Source organism: Delphinapterus leucas, chromosome 19 (genome assembly GCF_059928025.1).
Source record: "Delphinapterus leucas isolate spDelLeu-1000000601 "Yukka" chromosome 19, BTC_Dleu_Yukka2, whole genome shotgun sequence".
Taxonomy (NCBI): Eukaryota; Metazoa; Chordata; class Mammalia; order Artiodactyla; family Monodontidae; genus Delphinapterus; species Delphinapterus leucas.
This window is the reverse complement of record NC_143147.1, coordinates 57022856-57046549: the sequence shown is the minus strand read 5'-3', so window position 1 is coordinate 57046549 and position 23694 is coordinate 57022856. Positions and strand designations below refer to the sequence as shown.

Sequence of the window (23694 nt, the reverse complement as noted above, 5' to 3'; positions counted from 1 at the left end):
GGGCAATAAGTAGTGGCCATTGACAAAGTGGATGACATCACAGGTGGAACAACTAAGAAAGAATACAGATTTCATATCCCATTTCCCTAGATATGTTCAAACCTCAAAGTCAGTGATACTTTACTCACGTGAGAACCAAATGGGTGATTTGGCAGGGAAGCAATGGTTGGATTCTTGAGGTTTGGTATTATATTGATTTTCTATTGCTATATAATAAATTTCCCACAAACTTAGTTACTTAAAACATCACACATACATTTTCTCAGAGTTTCCACTGGGGCTCAGGTTAGCTGGGTCCTTGGTTCAGAGTCTCAGTCAGATTGAAATCAAGGTCTCAGCCACGGTTCCAATCTCATCTGAGGCTCAGTGTCCTCTTCCAAGCTCTCTGGTTGTTGGCAGGATTCTGTTCCTTGCGGTTGTAGGACTGAAGTCTGGTTTTCTAGTTCGCTGGCCTCCAGGGGTCGCTCTTTGCTCCTAGAGGCCTCCCTCAGGTTCTAGCCACGTGGCCCTCTCAGGATATGGCAGCTTACTTCCTCAAAATCAACCTGCTTCTTCTAAAAAGAAGTCTTATATAATGTAACATAATCTGATCACCTTTGTAATCTAATCAGAAGAGCAACTATCCCATCATATTCACAGGTCTTGTCTACACTTAAGGGGAGGGATTATACAAAGTGTGCAAGATTATACCAGGGGCTGGGAATCTTGGAGACCATCTTAGAAGTCTGTCTACCTTGGGTATTTTAAATTTATTTATTTATTTTTGGCTGCATTGGGTCTTTGTTGCTGCGCGGGCTTTCTCTAGTTGCGGCGAGCGGGGGCTACTCTTCGTTGCGGTGTGCAGCCTTCTCATTGCGGTGGCTTCTCTTGTTGTGGAGCACAGGCTCTAGGCACGTGAGCTTCAGTAGTTGTGGCACACGGGCTCAGTGGTTGTGGCTCTCGGCCTCTAGAGCGCAGGCTCAGTAGTTGTGGTGCACGGGCTTAGTTGCTCCGTGGCATGTGGGATCTTCCCAGACCAGGGATCAAACCCGTGACCCCTCCATTGGCTGGCGGATTCTTAACCACTGAGCCACCAGGGAGGTCCCTACCTTAGGTATTTTAGTCTTTCCTCCATGTTGCTATGGGCCAAATGGAACTTTAAGCATTCAGTGTTCCCAAATGACATGGAGAGCATAAGAATCCTCTGAATCCCTTGGACATCTTACAGTTTTAGCCAGTTGGTGACACTCCTGATGTCTCTCTTCTTGCATCATGTAACAGTTTGGTTGTGTCAGGATTCCCAACTTTTTTTCTGCTCCTACACTCTGACAGTTCCCTCAGTGATATGGAATCCCCCTCACCCTAGGAAATGTGTCAGAATCTTTAGGGGCTGGCATATATTTTGAGAAAGTCCAGGATTGGAAGGTGGGGTGCTCCCTTCTCCACCCCCTGGATATTTGAGAATGACTAGGTTAGGTGGTATCTTCCCAGCTGGAGCAAAGCCCTTTGTCACAGAAAGCAGATTTAAGCAAATTGAAATTAAAGTAGATGCTCTGATGCCTGAATAACTGGAGGGAAAGTGACTTAAGCCATTCCTGATGGCAGTGGGGAGTAGGGGAGGGATCCTTGTGTTGGAATAGTATTGGAGCTTATCATCTCTTTGGTGAGCCAAACACATAGACAGCTCATTGTGATGATGGAAAAGGAGATGGTGCTGTGACAAAGGAACAAAGAGAACGCTACGTGCATACAAGGGATAATCATTCTGAAGTGGTTTGAGATGGCTGATGGGTAAAATTTAGGAAGGAAATGTCAGGCTGGGGGAACTGTAGGCATAAAAGCATGGTAGCCAGAAGTGTTCCAGGGAATGGAAAGCAGTCTTCTGTGACTGGCCATGGGATGAATACAGGGCAAAGCCGGAAAGAAGATTCGGGTCAGATACAGAAGACTCCAGGTCTTCCCCTTAAGGAGAGAAACTGAGTCAGCAGAACTTGGGGGTTCACTGGATGTGATGGGTGAGCGTAGTGGATGGATTAATGTCCCCCTAAATATTCATGTCCACCGGAACCTCAAGTGTGACCTTATTTGGAAGTAGGGTCTTTGTAGGTGTAATTACTTAAGGACCTTGAGATGAGAGATGAAATCACACTGGATTTAAGGTGGGCTAAATCCAATAACTTATGTCTTACAAGAAGAGGACACAGAGACACACGGAGGGGAGAAGGTGAATGGAGATAGAAACAGAGATTGGAGTTGAGCCACAGACCAAGGAGCGCCTGGGACCACCAGAAGCTGGAAGAGGCAAGGAAGGATGCTTCCCTAGAGCCTTCAGAGGGAGCACGACATTGCCAACACCTTGATTTCAGACTTATAGCCTCCAGGACTGTGAGAGGTTACATTTCTGTTGTTTTAAGCCACATTCGTGGTAATTTGACAGCCCTGGGAAACTCGTGCAGTGCAGAAGAACATTCGAGTTCGGTATGGACCATTCAAGTTTGGTGGGCCTAGAGGACCCTTGTTGGGGACAGCCAGTGGGCAACTGGACATGTGACAAGGGCAGTTGGGGTGAAAGATGTCAATTTGGGAGGATTCATAAAAAAGGGTCATGGAAAAGTCAGGAGCAGATGAGATCACTTGGGGCAAGAAAATAGGCTGGAGGGCAGAACCTAAGGGACCGCCTTCATTGAAGGAATGGAGGAGGGAAGAGAAGGCTGGGAAGGAGCTGCTGTCATAGGAGGAATTGCTTCATCACATAGAACAGTGTAGAGAGCCCTACAGGGTGTGGATGCAGAATCAATTGCTGCTTTGGAAATTCTTTGATAATCAGTCATTTCCATACCATATTGCACTGGTTGAGAAAAAAATGGTAGGAGATGAAAAAGTAGAGCCAGCAAGCATCGACTGTTCTTTTAATAGAGTTTGATTGTGAAGACGAGGAGGAATGGGATTGGTTGTAGATTGAGGAAGAAACATAACTGAGGGAACTTGATGCTTGTTTGTTTTTTTAAGAATATGACACTTTGGGGACTTCCCTGGTGGTCCAATGGTTAAGACTCCATGCTCCCAATGCAGGGGGCCTGGGTTTGATCCCTGGTCAGGGAACTAGGTCACGTGTGCCGCAACTAAAAAGATCCCACACGCTGCAACTAAGACCCAGCACAGCCAAAGAAAGAGAGAGAGAGAGGGAGGGAAGGAGGGAGGGAGGAGAGAAGGAAGGAAGAAAGGAAGAAAGAAAGAATGTGATACTTTTCATTATATTTTTAGACGGTAGAAAGGAAGCAGGGAGAAGATGCAAATAATCAATGAAACAAGTTTCTGGAGAAGAGACTTACATATATTTTTAACCCTGCACCTATTCTGTGCCAGGCACTGTGCTGGGTTTACCTGAATGATCTCATTGATCTTCTCAGCATGCCTACAGAGTAGAGAAGGAGAGTCGCCATTCTGTAAATGAGGAAGCAGTCTGGGGATGGGAAAATAATTTGCCCCAGTTGATACATCTCAGGTCTGATGACTCCTATGTCTCAGTTCTGATCATTATATTATTTTTCCATTGGGATAAAGAAGGCAGCATCTTTCTCTGATTCATGAAGAATAAGAAGCATCATAAAGGAATAAGCAGGACTTCACTGGTGGCGCAGTGGTTAAGAATCCGCCTGCCAGTGCAGGGGACACGGGTTCGAGCCCTGGTCCAGGAAGATCCCACATGCCACAGAGCAACTAAGCCCGTGCGCCACAACTACTGAGCCTGCGCTCTAGAGCCCGCAAGTCACAACTACTGAGCCCACGTGCGTAGAGCCTGTGCTCCGCAACAAGAGAAGCCACCACACTGAGAAGCTCGTGCACCGCAACAGAGTAGCACCCGCTCGCCACAACTAGAGAAAGCCTGCGTGCAGCAACGAAGACCCAACACAGCCAAAAATAAAATAAATTAAATAAATTAATTAAAAAAAAAATAAAGGAGGGGTTCCCTGGTGGCACAGTGGTTGAGAGTCCGCCTGCTGATGCAGGGAACACGGGTTCGTGCTCCGGTCCGGGAAGATCCCACATGCCGCGGAGCGGCTGGGCCCGTGAGCCATGGCCGCTTAGCCTGCGCGTTAACGGGAGAGGCCACAACAGTAAGAGGCCCGCGTACCGCAAAAAAAAATAAAGGAATCAATAAAAATAAAGGAATAAGCAGAAGATTTGCGACAATGGAAGAGAAGGAAGTTGTAGGTGTTTCTGTCACATGGTCTGTGTCTTTGTTAAACTATGAATCAAAATTATCAACTGCGAGGGAGAAAGAGTGAAACCAGGCGCGTGGTCTTGAGAAAGCAAGAGGGTTTAAGATAACCTCGGTGGTGAGATGCAGTAGGGAGCCAGCCAGGGAGAAAGGAAAAAAGCCTTGCTTAACAGTTCAGACTCGACTAGGATTAGGGGGCTGGATTTTTAGGGAAGCTAACCTGCTTGGGGGTAAGCAGGAGTTTATCTCAAGATGGATAAAAAGATTCTGGCCAGAAAGATTTTAGTGATAGCACTAAAAATGCCCCAAGCCAGAGATACTTCTGATTTTAACATGAGACAGCACACACTCCAAGGATCCGAGAACCAGCCATCAGCTATCCCAAGGGGATTATCAGTCCCAAACCACTGCTGAAGGAGACAGCACTGACCAGCCTGGAGTTGGCCTGGCTGACCCAGGTCTGCCCACTGCCTTGAGGAAACCAGGTGCACTTCTAGCCTCTGGCAGGGTTACCATTCTGACATGAAAATAACCTAAGTCCTTGACTCAAAAATAACAACATCTGTTAACTTGCATAAGAGTTTTGCATTTTGTATTTGGGTTTAATACCCAAATGCTAAAATTCATTTGTTTGACCTTAGTTAAGTGGTTTAGAGATTCAACTGATAAAAACTCCTTGCGGGGTTCCACTCTGACGCACCCAGACCCACCTCCCCACCCAGCTCTGTTCTCTCGCCACCTTGTACTGTGCACACGTTGGATTTAGCCTCATGAATTATGGGTTAAAATCGGTTCACCTGAAGCTTGTTATTTTTAAAAGGGTCTCTGCAGGTGTGTGTCCTCAAGTTCACGTGTTGATTGAGAGCTCTGCCGTGGGCCTCTGAGCTGCTCCATCTCGATTCACTATGGGAGGCCCCTCCTTGGAGAGCTCCCTGGGTCTGGGTGTGAGGGCAGCAGTTGTGCAGTGAGAGGTTTGAGAGGAGACAGCAAAGAAAGTGTTAATGAATGATCGCAGGGCTTCATTCTCCATAAAAGCAATTACTAGGATTGACTGTTTCCATGTTTCCTTAGTCATGTTCAGCTTGCTTGTTTCACTCAGATTAAGACAGATGAACACCGAATGCACACAGGCATGTGATGTCAGCAGAATTATCAATGGCACATCGAAGGCCTGTGCCTTCTTGCACAGATGCCATTGGGGGGGGGCGGTCTCAGCTGGGCTGAAAGGGGATCACGGTCACGATAGGGTGACCGTATGGGGCGAGGGTGCATGTTGTGGACCTCGGGGTTTTAGATAATGCATTCTCTCTCTTTCCTTCCCGTGCATGGTATAGTGAGGTGGTTTTCCAACTTAAGCCTGCATCAGCATCCCTGGAGGGCTTGTTAAACACAGATGCCTGGGCTCCATCCCCAGAGTTTCTGATTCACTGGGTCTGGCGTTGGCCCCAAGAATTTGCCTTTCTGAGAAGTTCCAGGGTGCTGCTGCTACAGGTTCAGAAATCCCATGCTGAGAACCAGTGGGGTAGTCATCAAGAGCATGGACTCGGAGACCAGGCCACCAGACTTTCAATCCCAACTCTACTGTTCACTCCCTATGTGATCATGGGCCATTTACTTACCCTCTCTGTGCCTCCGTTTCCTCATCTTTAACACACGGCTGATGATAATATTTCCTACTTCATAGGATGGTGACAAGGAATAAAGGAATTAGAACTTGGAAGCTCTTAGACCAGTGCCGGGTGTAGAATATGTGCTCTAGGTAACGTTGGATAAATAAATAAAGGAGTCAACCTCTTGGACTGTGAGCGTATTGGCCCAAGCCTCACTCCTCCAACACCCAGCAGCTCCCAGTGGAGTTGCTAGGTCGTTTTAGCCAGTAGTCTTCAGTCTCATCTCTGGTGGTAGAGAAGGTGAATGCCCTGCTCAGTGCCAGCAGGAGGAAGGCTACATCGACATCCATCAAAATCCTCTTCTCGGGCTTCCCTGGGGGCGCAGTGGTTGAGAGTCCGCCTGCCGATGCAGCGGACACGGGTTCATGCCCCGGTCCGAGAAGATCCCACATGCCGCGGAGCAGCTGGGCCTGTGAGCCATGGCCGCTGAGCCTGCGCGTCCGGAGCCTGTGCTCCGCAACGGGAGAGGCCACAACAGTGAGAGGCCCGCGTACCGCAAAAAACAAACAAACAAAAAAATCCTCTTCTCAAGCTACGCTAACCTTTATAGTCTACTGAATACATAGAATGGGCTCAAGGAGACGGGGACTCCAGGATGGTGTGCATTTGGGGTTTTTCTCCCCTGTGCCGACAAAAAGAGAGGCCGCATTTTATGTCAAGTTCAGCTGCAGCCTCATACTGATTCGCTGCCCTCTGTGCAAAGTTGGCTTGATGCCCAGCACTGTTACGTTTTATGCACATGATTTTATTTAACCCTCACAATGTCACTGTTAAGTAATCGTTATTTTACCTGTTTCAATATTGCTGGGGTTCGGACAAGTTCAATGACTTGTCCAAAGTCACATGGCTATCAAGTGATAAATCCAAAACTAAAACCAACTCTGTCTGACTTCAGTAATTTATAGTCTTTTTTTTTTTACACCAAATTCTAGGTATTTTATTCAAGTGTAAAAAGACAGAAAACAAACACACACACATTCCACCCTGTGTTAGGCAGGATAATGGCTCCCTAAAGATGTATATGTTCAAATTGCTGGAACCTGAATTAAGATTGCACATGGAATGAAGGTTGCTAATTAACTGACTTTACCCTGGAAAGATTATCCTGGGTCACCTGGGTAGGCCTAAGTAACTTATAATCTTAAAGCTCTATGCTACCGCCTCTAGCTTTACATGAATATGTACATCATGGTTAAGGCTGGTTCCCAGGCATCCAGCAGTGGCAGCTACTCCCTGAAGTGAAGCGCCCTGGAACTGGAATTGTCTCTGTTCCAGGGGGTTGCTCTTCTGAAGCCTGTGGTCGGACTCATAAAGCATATTCTTTTGGGAAATGTCCTCTTTGGCGATTTGCCTCATTGCTTAGTTATTCTCTCCGGCCTGACTCCTGGATGAAATCGTGTTCACGTTGCCAAAAAGGTGGCTTTCCTTGCATACGGACATGGAACTAGTATCTTAACATTTCTGATCATGGACTGTGCTCGCAACCAAATGGTCAGGAGAGCAGCCAGAGGCTAAACTGAAGATGTGAAGAGAGAAAGGACGGTGTGTTGATGAAACTTCTCTTTTTTTCCGTAGTGTTCCTTTCTGCCAAAATTCTCCATTCATATAGAAACCAAGTATGAGGACAACAAAGGAAGCAACAACAGCGTGAGTAGCCCCCTTGCCACCCCACCCCATGCCCCGCCCCAATTCATACCGCGCTCTCCCCTCGCGGACTCTGAGAGCCCCTCACAGCTCCTGTGTGGCCAGGGCCCAGCAGCACGATCTGTGCCTGGGACCTCAGAGAAGCTCTGGCTTTTCTTCTCATCATTCTGTACTTTCCATGGCCTCTGTGCAGAAATCTCTGTCATCTGGAGTGATTGTCTCTGGGGATCAAGAAGGTTGATGGGGACCTTGGAACTCTAGATCATTGGATTGAACACAAATCTTCTCAATGACATTTGCTTAGAAGAATGAATGCAATCAGGTGTATGTGTGCACACATACATGGATACACATATTTTCTGGGCTGTGCGTATGTTCACATATTCACACACACACGCACACGAATCCCACCTTAAAAAATCAGCGTAACCCTCCAGCAAATGTTTACCTCGTGAGGCATTCTGACTCTCGCTAAATTTTAGCCAAGAACTTTGTTTATTAGTATTGCTTAAAATACACTTCTGACCTGGCTTTTGCCCCACCTCTTTCTGTCGGGGTGATACATTTCTAAATCCCCATCCCCTTGGGAGTGGATGGTTTGACCTACAAGAACCTCACCCTGACATTGGGTTGTGGGTTCCATCAGGACACATTGAGGGAAGAACCTGTATCTAGAAGCTGCAGGGCTTCACTTATTAATTTCTACTTCATTTTCATGTTTTGCATTTGTGGAGAAAGATGAAAATTGAGGCTGTGGCAAAATGAGTAAGAGAGTTCTGACAAGGTGACCCCTTTGGTGCCGTCATTGAGCCAAAGAGATGCAAAACAAGATGCAGGAGGCCAAGGAGATACCTAAGTGCCCAGAAGAACTATCTAAGGTCATAAACGTTGTCAACCTTTTTATGTGAAAATAGTCACTGAGATAAACTAAGAAACTCTCTAGAAGGGACAGCTTTGGCCAGGCTGACTCTGTTTCTTCATGTTGACATCTTCTAGAAATTTCCTGCCCTTGGCAAGAACAAATTCTTCTAGAAAGTATGGGTGTGTTTGTGCAGAACTCAGGGTGTCCCATTCAATGTGGAGTCTGCCTGGACAGAGCTTGAGTGGTTCCCAAGAGGAGTCACCCAAGAACTACATTTCATACCAGCATGGTAAGGGAGGACACTGGTTCATTCACTCAGTATTCAACAAGAGCACATCCAGCACTCTCTATTTAGATGTCACTGTGTGAGCTGCATGGATGGTGTTAAAAATTCAGACCTGTTTCTCAAACTCCAGGGACTCATGGTTTAGTTTGGGGGGAAATGAACATATTAAATGACTAAAAACATTAGCGCGTTAATGGACGTCCCTTCCTTTGGTGTGAAGAGTCACCACTAGTCAACCCTTGGAATGGAAAGCGCTTGAGGAGTGACATTCCATAATGACCCATCTATTTACAGGGACTGCCGTGGCTTGTGCCCGGTCACTTCAGCTTCTTGAACTAAGTTAGGAAACCTGAAGATTATCAGGGGTTGACAAACTACTTTATTTGTAAATAAAGTTATTTTGGAACACAGCTACATTCACTCATCTGTGGATAGCTAAGCTGCTTTCATGCTACACCAGCAGAATGAGTACTTACAGCAGAGCTCATGTGGTCTGCAAAGCCTAGAATATTTACTACATGGCCCTTTACAGAAAAAAAGTTTGCTAACCCCTGGTCAGAGAGACTCAGATCAGAACGGCATGTACCACATCTCCAAATTTGACCCCTTGATAGATCCATCCCAGCTGAATGCCTTCTCCAGAGTTCCTGAAACTTTCCAGAGGAGAGAAGAATGCAACCTACAAGGGTGCTCTTCCCCCAGTAAGTTCAGGATTCTCAATGGTTAGCATCCCCTGGTGGTGGGTGACCTAACAGAGCCGTTTAGTCCCGTGTCCTTCTCAGCAGCCTGAAATCAGAGGTACTTTGCTGGCCAACTGCGTCAAAGCCTCATTGTCTAAAACAGTGTTGCACAGTGTACCTTGAACCCTTCTTTTCTGATTGAAAAATTAACATGGTTCTTAAAACTTGGAAAACACACACAAAGAAAGCAAAACCAGCAGTAATCCCATACTTCAGAGATAACTGCTGTTAGCATTTTGGTTCATCCTGCAAAGTGTTAATGAATTTACTTTTCAGCCAATTTCCCTAAAATTGACTCATACAACATCCTGTTTTTACCATGTCATGAAGTATCCTTCCCAGTAATTTTTAATGGCTGCGCTGCATTCCCTACTTAAATGTACTTCTTTGAACAGTTGACAGTCATTGGATCTTGAAGTGGTCTTGACCATTTTGATGTAGCTGTAGACCATCAGGAAAAGGGTGATAGAGATCAGACGTGCCTGAATTGCTTTTCCTGGCACAATCTAAAAAATACGGGGTGCGGGGGAGGCAAAGGCGTTTAAAACATCTTTTAACCTTTCTAGACAAATCGCCTTGCTTTCTCTTTTTCTCTGTCGCTCTGTCCAGTCTTCATGAATAGTTAAAACCCGTTCCGTTTGTAGAGGTATGGAATGGATGTGCGGCCTCGCCTTGATCCTTATAGGTTGATAGGACCAGCGTAATCTTCTGGTTTATCCTCAGCTCAGGTCTAATCTAAAAAAAACCAAATCACATGGTTATCATTTACTGTCTTGTCTCCCTTTTTTTGGCAAGTGCTAGGGTCTTCTCACTACTATCCTAGGAATTTAGCTTTGTCACTACTCTCTTAGGAATTTAAAATGCCAGGTTAGTCACCCTAAAGTCAGGATCCGTGCTTAGAGTCAGCACCCTCTACCCACGCCAAAGGCCAGTTCTCTCTGAGACTTAGGCTGGCCTGCAAGAGAAGCACTGAACCCCAGGGCACTTGTGGGCAGTCCATGTCAACACAATTTGCTTCCTCTGGGAGAAATGCCAGCTATTGTACCCTGTGTTGCCTCCACCTCCACAACTTGCTGGCTCTGAGACTGCCCGGGGGAGCCAGCTCCTTATCTCTCTGTCATGGCACCCAACTTGCCCAAGTCCGAGTTCACTGAAGAGACCCTACATGTTTTTGCCCAGCCTCTGCCTGGCTCTGATCCATAAATCCCCAGGTCTTGCTTCTGAGCTATTGGACCAGACAGGCCAGCCTCAGCTTGATTAGACTTCTTCTTTGCCGATTCGTCTTCCTCTGATTTCCATATTCAGCAGCAGCTGTTGGTTACCCAGCTGGTTCAAGCTTGGTCCCTGGAGGCAGAAAAGGAAAACTCCATTGGTTTTCATTCACACTTGTTAATGTTTCCAAATCAGAACTTGAGAAATATATATTTATGTAATAATACTTCATTAAAAGATAGCTTTGTCCAGGGGTTCAAAACTGGAGCCTTAAGCAGATGGTGTGTGCTGGCATGCTCTTTTTCTGTCCAGGGATGAGTATGGAGTTTCTGGTGGGAGGCAGAATTGCTAAAGAAAGCAGTACAGTGGTGGGTGTTTCTCTCGTCTCACTGCTTTGCCAAATTATTTAATAAACTCAGGCCATTTCTTTGCATTTTCTAGGTATATAGTCTTATCATTCAGCTACCATCCTTCATACTGCTATCTGCACCCTATTTCGTTCCCTACCTGCCAAAACTTTAATGAAATGGATGACGATAAGAAGCAGTAATTAAATTGAAAGACGCTAGTGATAATCATATTGATTACTGATCAAATAGAGTACATGTTGTTATCCTATTATCAATTACCACCTAAGTCATCTTTTTACATGACCCAATATCTAGTGTAAAAATTGGGATATCTAGATTTAAATATCTTCTCCTCCTTGTTAAAATAAAACTAGTATATTTATGATTGAGAAAACCTGTGAACTGTGATTACATTAACCAGGACACAATGGGGAAGTTGTCTTAAATCGAGGCCCATTTGTTTTATGCACATACTGATGAGAATTATTTAGGCCTTAATTAGTGCTGAGGAGGATGGCACCATGCCAAAAAGTAAGGCTCTGTTGTTTGTCCAAGGCCATAAATCTAGATCTGGGAGAGTCAGTGCTTATCATTCGAGTGTCAGCTGCTGCCAGGTTACTGTTGTTCATTGTGGTTAATGGGGGGCAGCCTTGCGTCCACTTCCTCTTCCAAACAAAGCAGGTACCACTTAAAAGCAGTGGTTCTCAGCCTTGGCTGCACGTTGGACTCATCTGAGAAGCTTTAACAATGGCTGCTGCTTGGGTTCCACCCATCCTGGGATCCTGATTTAATTGGTCCGGGATGCAGACTGGTCTAGGGCAGTGCTTCTGACACTATCCCTCTAGGAACACAGAATTCTCCAATCGGAAGTGTGTGGACTTTTTTTTTTTTTTAGTGAAAATGTATGCATTTAGCTACAACATTTGAAATTAAATTGCAGGTATCATAACACTTTGCACCTAAATACTTCAGCACATTATCTCCTATGAACAAAAGCGTTCTCTCGTTCTCTTGCATAATAATAATACCATATCACATCCAAGAAATGTAATATTGATAGAATAATATTATTCAATATGAGTCCATATCAAAATTTCTCAAATTATCTCCAAAACATCCTAGCTATTTGCGTTGATACAGGATTCAATCAAGAATCATGGATTTCATTTGATTATCTCTTCTTTTTAGTCTCTTTTAATCTAGATTCTAGAATAGTACCTTTGGCTTTTTTTCCTTAATGATAATGACATTTTTGAAGAGTCCAGGTCAGTTGTCTTGTTTACAATCTGGATTTGTCTGATTGTTTCCTCGCGATTAGATTCATAATAAACATCTTTGGCAAGAATACTACAGAAGTAATGTTGTTTACTTCCCATTGTGTCACATCAAGAGGTTCATATGCCATTGCCCTGTTATTGGTGATGCTAAATTTGATCACTTATTTAAGGTGGTGTCTTCTAGAACTCTTCATTGCAAAGGTACGTTTTTCCTTTGAAATTAGTAAGTAATCTGCAGAGTAATCGAGAATGAGCATATTTAACAAGCTCTTATGGTTATTCTTTTTTTAAAATTTTTATTGGAGTATAGTTGCTTTACAATGTTGTATTCGTTTCTTGCTGTACAGCAAAGTGATTCAGTTATACGTATACATATATGTGCTGTTTTTTGGATTTCCTTCCCATTCAGGTCACCACAGATCATTGAGTAGGGTTCCCTGTGCTAAACAGTAGGTTCTCATTAGTTATCTATCTTATACTTAGTAGTGTATATATGTCAATCCCAATCCCCAGTTTGTCCCACCTCCCCCTTCCCCCCTTGGTAACCGTAAGTTTGTTCTCTACATCTGTGACTCTATTTCTGCTTTGTCAATACGTTAATCTGTACCATTTTTCTAGATTCCACATAGAAGTGTGTGTGGCCTTGTAGAGCCTACCCTCCAGTCAAACCTGATATGTTCTTTTTGGAGGGCATAGGATATGCCATCCCCACCCCATCTGAGGATCTAGACCAATGATTCTCAACCATGGCTGCATATTAAAGTGACGTGGGAAGCTTTAGACTTGCTGATGCCACCGTCCCACTCCCCAGGATTCTGATTTCATTTGTTTGGGATTGGGGTCCAGTCACTGGGATTTGTAGAGCTCCCCCAGGGGAACCTAAGAGCCATCAAGGCTGAGAACTACAGATTTAAAGAAAATATTAAGTGCTATTTAAAACCAACAGTGAATACTTAGGAAATCAGGTTCTCCAAATTTCTTCACTTCTTCATACCCTTGCATACAGAACAGTTTACAAAAAGCATATTTATAACCACCACCACCCCACACACACAATAAAGGGGCCGGGGGGCACTGTATTTCTTCTCATTAGCCATTATTCCTCAGCAATGAAACTTCTCTGATCAGATGGAAAGAATGTCCAGTTTAGTTCTGGAAGCATGAAGCTCTGTCCTTCACAGAGCTGTCCTTGGAAATTGCCTAGAAAAAGTTTTTGGATTTTTTTTTATATAAATATATTTATTTTATTTATTTATTTTTGGCTGTGTTGGGTCTTCGTTGCTGCGTGCAGGCTTTCTCTAGTTGCGGCGAGTGGGGCTACTCTTCGTTGCAGTGCACAGGTTCCTCATTGCGGTGGCCTCTCTCATTGCAGAGCATGGGCTCTAGGTGCGCGGGCTTCAGGAGTGGTGGCGCACAGGCTTAGTTGCTCCGCGGCATGTGGAATCCTCCCGGACCAGGGCTCGAACCCGTGTCCCCTGCATTGGCAGGCGGATTCTTAACCACTGCGTCACCAGGGAAGTCCCCAAGTTTTGGGAATTTATTTAGTTTCTAGTTCAGCTATGTCATAATGAAAAAACACAAAGTTGTTCTTTGTGAAATAAAAAGATATGTATTGAAACCCCAGCTCTATGACTTAAGCAATGGAGTCTTGGCTTCTTCATCGAGAAAATAGAATAAATAATGCTTGCATCACAGTGTGGAGGATTCGTCCAGGTTAATTTACCTGGAAGCACTTCATAAACTGTAAAGTGCTATACAAATATTAGGTATTGCTTCAGTTATGGTCCTACCTTGGGATTAACTACGTTACAGATGATTTTCTAATGAGACTGTGCTTTTGTCTGAATTGTCAATTAACCATTTCTTGTCAACAAATTTTGAGTACCTACTATGTGCCAGGCATTGTAAGAGGCAATGAGGATATAGCAATAAGACACACAAGGTCTCCACTACTCATGGAATGGGGGAAAGCACATAATAAGCAAGTAAACAAAGGATTCCAGTTGTAGGAAGTGCTAAGAAGGCGATAAATAGGATGGAGGGGAGCTCAGCTAGAAGCCATGTGGTCAGGAAACGCCTCTCAGAAGAGGTGACAAATCCATGTGAGACCTGAGGCTGGGAAGGAGCCGACCCTCTGAAGGGTTGTCCAGGCAAGGGGACTGTTGTAAGCTGAGTTTGTGTCCCCCCAGAATTCATGTTGGAGTACCTGAGACTATAACTGTGTTTGAAGATAAGGCTTTTAAAGAGGTGATTAAGTTAAAAGGAGGCCGTTAGGGTGGGCCCTAATCCAATCTGACTGTTATCTTTCAAAGAAGAGGAAACTTGGATACACAAAACCAGGGACGTGCAAGCACAGAGGAAAGACCACATGAGGATGACCATGTGAGGACACAGCAGAAAGCTGGCCATACTAGACCAAGGAGAGAGGTCTCAGAAGAAACCAAACCTGCCAACACCTTGATCTTGGACTTCCAGCCTCCAGAACTCTGAGAAAATGGAATTGCGTTGTTTAAGCCACTCCATCTGTGGTTATTTTGTTATAGCAACCCTAGCACACTAATACAGGGACAAGAAGGGCAAAGGCCCAAGCCCCTGATGCAGCCTGGCATAATCCAGGAACTGTCAGAAAACCAGCAGCCAGAGCACTAGGGATGAGAGCAGACTGGTAGGAAATGAGATGGAGGAAGTAACAGAAGCCAGATCGTGTAAAACCTATGAGGCCGTAGCTAGAGGTTGGATTTTTTAGCGCAGTGGGAAGTTATGCGGGGATTTTAAACAAAGGAGAGACATGATATTTAGGGTTTGTTTTTTTTTTTAATAAATTTTTTAGTTTGGAATTGTCTTAAATTTACACTAATGTTGCAAAGATGGTGCAGAGAGTTCTCATATACCCTTTACCCAGCTTCCCCTAAATGTTAACATCTTATATAATCATGAATCATTTTTCAAAACTGCAGACTTGATTCAAATTTCACCAGTTTTTCCACTAATGTCCTTTTTCTGTTCCAGCATCCAGTTTAGGATGCCCAATTACAGTGTGTGATTTATGTTTTTCAACGTTTGTTCTGGCCACTCTGTGGAGGGTGGTGGGAGGACGGCAGGAATAGAAGCAGGGATTCCAGCTGGCAGCAAGTGCAAGAATCCAGACCAAAGATGATGGTGGCTTGGGCTGGAGAGACAGCAGTGGATAAAGATAGGTATATTTTGGAAACAGACTGACTTTCTTTGGGGGTTGATGCATCAGATGGGGGCAAAGGAAGGATGACCTCAGGATTTCTAGCTTTGTCTTTGGACCCTGAGTGGGTGGTAGGGAACAGTGCAGGAGAAGCAGGAAGTCAAGTGCCCCAGCAGGGACACAATCAGTTTGAGATACCAATGAGACTTCCAAGTGGAAATGGTAGGTAAGGAGTTGGATATATGAATCTGGAGTTCAGAGAGAGGTGTAAGGTCATGATTCAGAGATAGAAATAAGTGAGGTTATTTAGGAAGAGGAGTGACAGAAAAAGGAAAGTTCTGGTTGCTCCAGGATGGAGAGCACCCTGGCCCTGAGAAGGACTTTCCCATGACTTTCAATCCAGCTTCTGACTATTTTCTTTTCTCCTTGGTTAAGACCAAGTCATTTTCAGTCACTGAGTTGTGCTTGATTTTAGGGAACTAGATTATCTCATTTAGTCAACTACATAGGTCCACCTGAGAAATCTAGTTTCTTCCCCTGGATGGGTGTCTTCTTTGGATGAATTGAGGAAACATTTCAATATTTTGACTTGGCTCAATTTGCATTGCCTTGGAGAGATGGCCAAAAGAGTTCTCCTCCTGACCACAAATAGTTCCCACTGGAAGTTACCAACCGACAAAGAGGGAATTTCACCATCTAAGGAGAGCTCTATTTATTGAGGATTTGTTATTGCAATAGTCGTCATGAAGTTCATTTCATTAGTATTAGTATTTGTACTGATGTTAAAATCAAGAGGGCAGTATGGATGGATGTGTTGTAAAATAATTTATTTACACATTTCAAAATGTATTAAAATTAATTTGTAAAGCAGGGGAGCCCATGAGAACTGTAGAATCCATATTTACAAGCCTCTCAAGCTGATTATCCTTTCCTTAAATGGCTTCTAATTGAGGATTATAGAAAGGAAAAAGCATTTGCTTTATTTTTAGACATGATGTCTTCAACTTAACCTTAGATTATTATAACCAGCCACCTACAAAATCTGCAGTTTTCTCTAATAAGTCATCAGAACATGCTGAAAAGAAGTTTGCACAAAACACCCCCATTTGCAGTTTTGAAGGATTATTATCCATTTTGGTACATGAAGTGGAAAAGTCAGTGTCCTTACTCAGTCTGTGTCTGGTAGTATCATTTTGAGGACAATGGAAAACATTATATTTCATTCCTTAAGATGTTGCCTTTGCACTTTGTGGTACAGTTTGCCATCTGAGAGCTAGATGTTAAAAAAACAAACAAACATTTGGGCAAAAAGTGCATCTATCCAGCATGAGGACTAGCTCTCTAATTGAGGAGAATCACGATGCAGGTTATCTCTGCCTTCAGGGAAGCTAGAGATTATTGGTAGTAATCATTATTATTAATAGATATAGCTCAAAGTAGTATTCACTTTCTGTGTAGGCCTGGCTCACTGGTGCTCTGGTAAATCTAAAAAAAGACCTGACTGTGCTGACCAGTTAGTACTAAGGGTTAAGAAGACCAAACTGGTCAAAAGCAGCAACAGGGACGAGCCTGAATCCATGGTTAGGAAACCAGTGGACAGAGCCAGAGAAGCAATACCAAGTGTCAAGGTCTAGGTGACCATTTTACAGCTACCATAGTAATAATTGATTAAAGCACGAGTCACCAATGGATGCTAAAACCATTGAGTGAAACAGTATTTGGGAACAGGAATTTACACTGCCTCAAAGTATCATCCCAGAGATTATTTATTAATTATGAACAGTGGAGAAATCTAGTGGATGCCATCAAGTAAGCAAATTTTACATTGCCAATAATAGGACAGAATGACATAATGTGCCTCCCATTGTGATACACTGAGGACACAATGTCACAAATCATAGTATGGATTATCCTTGCCAAAAATATTTAACCTGAATCCAATCAGGAGAAAGCAATCAGACAAATCCAAACTGAGGGACACTCCACAAAGCAACTAGCCAAAAATCCTCAAAACAGAATGTGTCATCAAAGACCAAAGACCAAAACAAAACAAAAGCCTGGGGGACTGCCCTAGATTAAAGGAGTCTAAAGCAATTCGACAAGTGAATTTAACACCTAATCCTTGATTAGATTCTGGATTAACAAAAGGGGTGGACTTGTGCAGGACACAGAAAAGATATTATAAGACAATTGGGAAATGAATCTGGACCATATATTACATAATAGTATGGTATAGTATTGAGTCAATATTAAATTTCTTGCCTGTGATTATTGTAGATATATAGGAGAATGTCCTTGTTCTTAGAAATACATGCTGACATATTTAGGAAGGAAGTACCATGCAACATACTTTTACTCTCATATGGTTCAGCCAAAAAACTTTATATGTGTATGTTTTTCCTTCTTTAAAAAAGTCTTGGGGGCTTCCCTGGTGGCGCAGTGGCTGAGAGTCCGCCTGCCGATGCAGGGGACACGACACGGGTTCATGCCCCGGTCTGGGAAGATCCCACGTTCCGCGGAGCGGCTGGGCCCGTGAGCCATGGCCGCTGAGCCTGCACGTCCGGAGCCTGTGCTCTGCAACGGGAGAGGCTACAACAGTGAGAGGCCCGCGTACCGAAAAAAAAAAAAAAAAGTCTTATAAAAATAGAGGAACTATTCATATGTTGCAATGAGATGTCAAATAACTTAAAGTTACACAGTGAGTTTTTCTTTTTTTGTAGTCACGAAGCAGAAGCTTTCAGTCTTCTCTCTCTTTTTGGTGATATCCTGATTTTATTAATGAAACAGCAAAATAATTAGCCTAATCATAAATATTATCAGCATCAACACTGATTCTATTCACCCAAAAGATGTTTACGAAGAGGAGATTTTTTGAATTGCAGAAGCCCTAGGTTCTCTCTTGTAATTTCACACTCTGGGCTGTGTCTTCAAGTTTTGAAAAGGCAGATGGAGATGATTCAGACTAGACTTCTAAGTGTACAACCCTCCTAAGGGTTAGAGCCCAGGATATGTACCACCATAGATATTTGTATACTACTCTATTTGCATCCCTCCAAGTACAGCCCTTATCAAACTATATAGTAATTGCTCATTTAACTGCCTCTCTAACCCATTCAAAGCTCTCTGAAGGCAGACACCATCATTAATACCAACACAGCCTTAAGGCACCTAGGAACAATCTAATTTTTATAGACAAAATTTTGTTGAAGGGCATAACAGAGACCTGAATACATGATAAATACTCCATGTTCGTGGATGGAAAGACTAAATACAATAAAGAAGTAAATTATTTCCTAAATTAATCTCCAAATTAAATGTAATTCCAATCAAAACCCCAACAGGATTGTCATAAAATTGAATGTAAAATTCATATGGAGGAATAAAAGTCCAAAAACAGCCAGTATAATTTTTGAATAAAGAACAAGGAGGGAGATTCATCATACCAGATAGCATAACCATAGTTAAGTGTGGTATTGGCACAAAGATAGAAATAGACCCAAGCTGATAATGAGAGTTTGATACATGGTAGTTAAGGCAGCTTGGAAAGATAAATTTCTCAGGAAATGACATTGGGTCAATTGACATTTCATATGGAAAAAATAAAATATTAGATCCCTACCTCTCGCCATGTTAAAAAAAAACAAAAACAAAAAACTCCTAAAGGAATTTATAAACTTGAGTGAGGGAAGTCATTTAAGAATATACTGTTGAGACATAGAGAATGGACTTGAGGACCCGGGGAGGGGGAAGGGTAAGCTGGGACGAAGTGAGAGAGTGGCGTGGACATATATACACTACCAAATGTAAAATAGATAGCTAGTGGGAAGCAGCCACATAGCACAGGGAAATCAGCTCGGTGCTTTGTGACCACCTAGAGGGGTGAGATAGGGAGGGTGGGAGGGACATGTAAGAGGGAAAAGATATGGGGATATATGTATATGTATAGTTGATTCACTTTGTTATAAAACAGAAACTAACACACCATTGTAAAACAATTATACTCCAATAAAGATGTTAATAAATAAATAAATAAAACGCTAAAATATATATATATATATATAGTTGGGACTTCCCTGGTGGCGCAGTGGTTAAGAATCCGCCTGCCAATGCAGGGGACATGGGTTCGAGCCCTGGTCCGGGACGATCCCACATACCGTGGTGCAGCTAAGCCTGTGTGCCACAACTGCTGAGCCTGTGCTTTAGAGCCCGTGAGCCACAACTACTGAAGCCCACCCACCTAGGGCCTGTGGTCCGCAACAACAGAAACCACCGCAGCGAGAAGCCTGCGCACTGCAATGAAGAATAATCCCCGCTCGTCACAACTAGAGAAAGCCCGCGTACAGCAACAAAGACCCAACACAGCCGAATATTAATTAATTTTTAAAAATATATTGTTTATGGATACATTTACGTATTGTACAAAATATAAAGTTTATGAAAATATGGACCAGATTCACAACAAATTTATGATAGCTGTCAGCATGGAATAGAAAGGAAAAGGACTTTAACTTTAAATGTGAAACTTTCTTTGAATAAAGAAAGAAAGAAAAGGAGGGGCAGAATCAGAATCAAATATGGCAAACCATTTACATGGGTTCATTTTGAGCGGTGAGTAGTGACTCTTTACTATATGATCCTTGGTATTCTGGCCATTGGTCTTTTTTTTTTTAATTTTATTGAAATATAGTTGATTTACAATGTTGTGTTAATTTCTGCTGTAGAGCAAATTGATTCCATTATACACATATATATTCTTTTTCATATTCTTTTCCATTATGGTTTATCAGAGGATTTAAAAAAATTCTTTTTGAATTTTATTTTATTTATTTGTTTATACAGCAGGTTCTTATTAGTTATCTATTTTATACATGTTAGTGTATATATGTCAATCCCAATCTCCCAGTTCATCACACCACCCCCCCCCCCACCCGCCGCTTTCCCCCTTTGGTGTCCATATGTTTGTTCTCTACATCTGTGTCTCTATTTCTGCCCTGCAAACCGGTTCATCTGTGCCATTTTTCTAGGTTCCACATATATGCGTTAATATACGATATTTGTTTTTCTCTTTCTGATTTACCTCACTCTATATGACAGTCTCTAGATCCATCCACGTCTCTACAAATGACCCAATTTCATTCCTTTTTATGGCTGAGTAATATTCCAGTGTATATATGTACCACATGTTTATCCATTCATCTGCCGATGGGCATTTAGGTTGCTTCCATGACCTGGCTATTGTAAATAGTGCTGCAATGAACATTGGGGTGCATGTGTCTTTTTGAATTATGGTTTTCTCTGCGTATATGCCCAGTAGTGGGATTTCTGGGTCATATGGTACTTCTATTTTTAGTTTTTTAAGGAAACTCCATACTGTTCTCCATAGTGGCTGTATCAATTTACATTCCCACCAACAGTGCAAGAGGGCTCCCTTTTCTCCACACCCTCTCCAGCATTTGTTGTTTGTAGATTTTCTGATGATGCCCATTCTAACTGGTGTGAGGTGATAACCTCACTGTAGTTTTGATTTGCATTTCTCTAATAATTAGTGATGTTGAGCAGCTTTTCATGTGCTTCTTGGCCATTGTATGTCTTCTTTGGAGAAATGTCTATTTAGGTCTTATGCCCATTTTTGGATTGGATTGTTTGTTTTTTTAATATTGAGCTGCATGAACTGTTTATATATTTTGGAGATTAATCCTTTGTCCGTTGATTTGTTTGCAGATATTTTCTTCCATTCTGAGGGTTGTCTTTTCGTCTTCTTTGTAGTTTCCTTTGCTTTGCAAAAGCTTTCAAGTTTCATCAGGTCCCAGTTGTTTATTTTTGTTTTTATTTCCATTACTCTAGGAGGTGGATCAAAAAAGATCTTACTGTGATTTATGTCAAAGAGTGTTCTTCCTATGTTTTCCTCTAAGAGTTTTGTAGTGTCCAGTCTTACATTTAGGTCTCTAATCCATTTTGAGTTTATTTTTGTGTATTGTGTTAGGGAGTGTTCTAATTTCATTCTTTCACATGTAGCTGTCCAGTTTTCCCAGCACACTTATTGAAGGGGCTGTCTTGTCTCTATTGAGTATCCTTGCCTCCTTTGTCATAGATTAGTTGACAATAGGTGCATGGGTTTATCTCTGGGCTTTCTATCCTGTTCCATTGATCTATATTTCTGTTTTTGTGCCAGTACCATATTGTCTTGATTACTGTAGCTTTGTAGTATAGTCTGAAGTCAGGGAGTCTGATTCCTCCAGCTTCATTTTTTTCCCTCAGTCTTTTTCTTCCCAAAGACTGCTTTGGCGGGACTTCCCTGGTAGTGCAGTGGTTAAGAATCCGCCTGCCAATGCAGGGGACATGGGTTCAAGCCCTGGTCTGGGAAGATCCGACATGCCGCAGAGCAGCTAAGCCTGTACGCCACAACTACTGAGCCTGCTCTCTAGAGCCTGCGAGCCACAACTACTGAGCCCATGCACCACAACTAGTGAAGCCCGCGCACCTAGAGCCTGTGCTCCGCAACAAGAGAAGGCACTGCAATGAGAAGCCCGTGCACTGCAACGAAGAGTAGCCCCCACTCACTGCAACTAGAGAAAGCCCACGCACAGCAACGAAGACCTAATGCAGACAAAAATAAATAAATAAAATAAATAAATAATTTTTAAAAAAAAGACTGCTTTGGCTATTTGGGGTTTTTTGTGTCTCCATACAAATTTTAAGATTTTTTATTCTAGTTCTGTAAAAAATGCCACTGGTAATTTGATAGGGATTGCACTGAATCTGTAGATTGCTTTGAGTAGTATAGTTGTTTTCACAATATTGATTCTTCCAATCTAAGAACATGGTATATCTCTCCATCTGTTTGTGTCACCTTTGATTTCTTTCATGTGTCTTATAGTTTTCGGAGTACAGGTCTTTTACCTGCTTAGGTAGATTTATTCCTAGGTATTTTATTCTTTTTGTTGCAATGGTGAATGGGATTGTTTCCTTAATTTCTCTTTCTGATCTTTCGTTGTTAGTGTGTAGGAATGCAAGAGATTTCTATGCATTAATTTTCTATCCTGCAACCTTACCAAATTCATTGATTACCTCTAGTAGTTTTCTGGTGGCATCTTTAGGATGCTCTATGTATAGTATCATGTTGTCTGCAAACAGTGACAGTTTTCCTTCTTTTTTTCTGATTTATATTCCTTTTATTTCTTTTTCTTCTCTGATTGCCGTGGCTAGGACTTCCAAAACTTGTGTTGAATAATAGTGGCAAGAGTGGACATCCTTGTTGTGTTTCTGATCTTAGAGGAAATGCTCTCAGTTTTTCACCATTGAGAATGATGTTGGCTGTGAGTTTGTTGTATATGGCCTTTATTATGTTGAGGTAGGTTCCCTCTATGCCCACTTTCTGGAGAGTTTTTTTTATCATAAATGGGTGTTGAATTTTGTCAGAAGCTTTTTCTGCATCTATTGAGATGATCATATGGTTTTTATTCTTCACGTTGTTAATATCATGTATCACATTGATTGATTTGCAGATATTGAAGAACCCTTGCATCCCTGGGATAAACCCCACTTGATCATGGTGTGTGATCCTTTTAATGTGTTGTTGGATGCTGTTTGCTAGTATTTTGTTGAGGATTTTTGCATCTATATTCATCAGTGATATTGGTCTGTAATTTTTTTTCTTTGTAGTACCTTTGTCTGGTTTTGGTATCAGGGTGATGGTGGCCTCATAGAATGAGTTTGGGAGTGTTCCTTCCTCTGCAATTTTTTGGAAGAGTTTGAGAAGGATGGGTGTTAGCTCTTCTCTAAGTGTTTGATAGAATTCACCTGTGAAGCAATCTGGTCCTGGACTTTTGTTTGTTGGAAGATTTTTAATCACAGTTTAATTTCCTTACTTGTGATTGGTCTGTTCATATTTTCTATTTCTTGTTGGTTCAGTCTTGGAAGGTTATACCTTTCTAAGAACTTGTCCATTTCTTCCAGGTTGTCCATTTTATTGGCATAGAGTTGCTTGTAGTAGTCTCTTAGGATGCTTTGTATTTCTGCTGTGTCTGTTGCAACTTCTCCTTTTTCATTTCTAATTTTATTGATTTGAGTCCTCTCCCTCTTTTTCTTGCTGAGACTGACTAAAGGTTTATCAATTTTGTTTATCTTCTCAAAGAACCAGCTTTTAGTTTTATTGATCTTTGCTATTTTTTTCTTTGTTTCTGTTTCATTTATTTCTGCTCTTGACCTTTATGATTTCTTTCCTTCTACTAACTTTGGGTTTTGTTTGTTCTTCTTTCTCTAGTTCCTTTAGGTGTA

At 42.5% G+C, this 23694-nt stretch overlaps 1 protein-coding gene across 5 annotated transcripts in view; it reads left to right on the top strand.

Moving 5' to 3' along the window:
- PITPNC1 (phosphatidylinositol transfer protein cytoplasmic 1) overlaps positions 1–23694 on the top strand; it is a 256157-nt gene that overhangs the window by 156778 nt on the left and 75685 nt on the right. For all 5 annotated transcript variants that reach the window (XM_089901467.1, XM_022589206.2, XM_089901464.1 and 2 more), the window contains one exon: positions 7447–7518. In XM_089901467.1, the coding sequence (XP_089757593.1) occupies positions 7447–7518 (72 nt within the window). The remainder of the gene's footprint in view (positions 1–7446; positions 7519–23694) is intronic.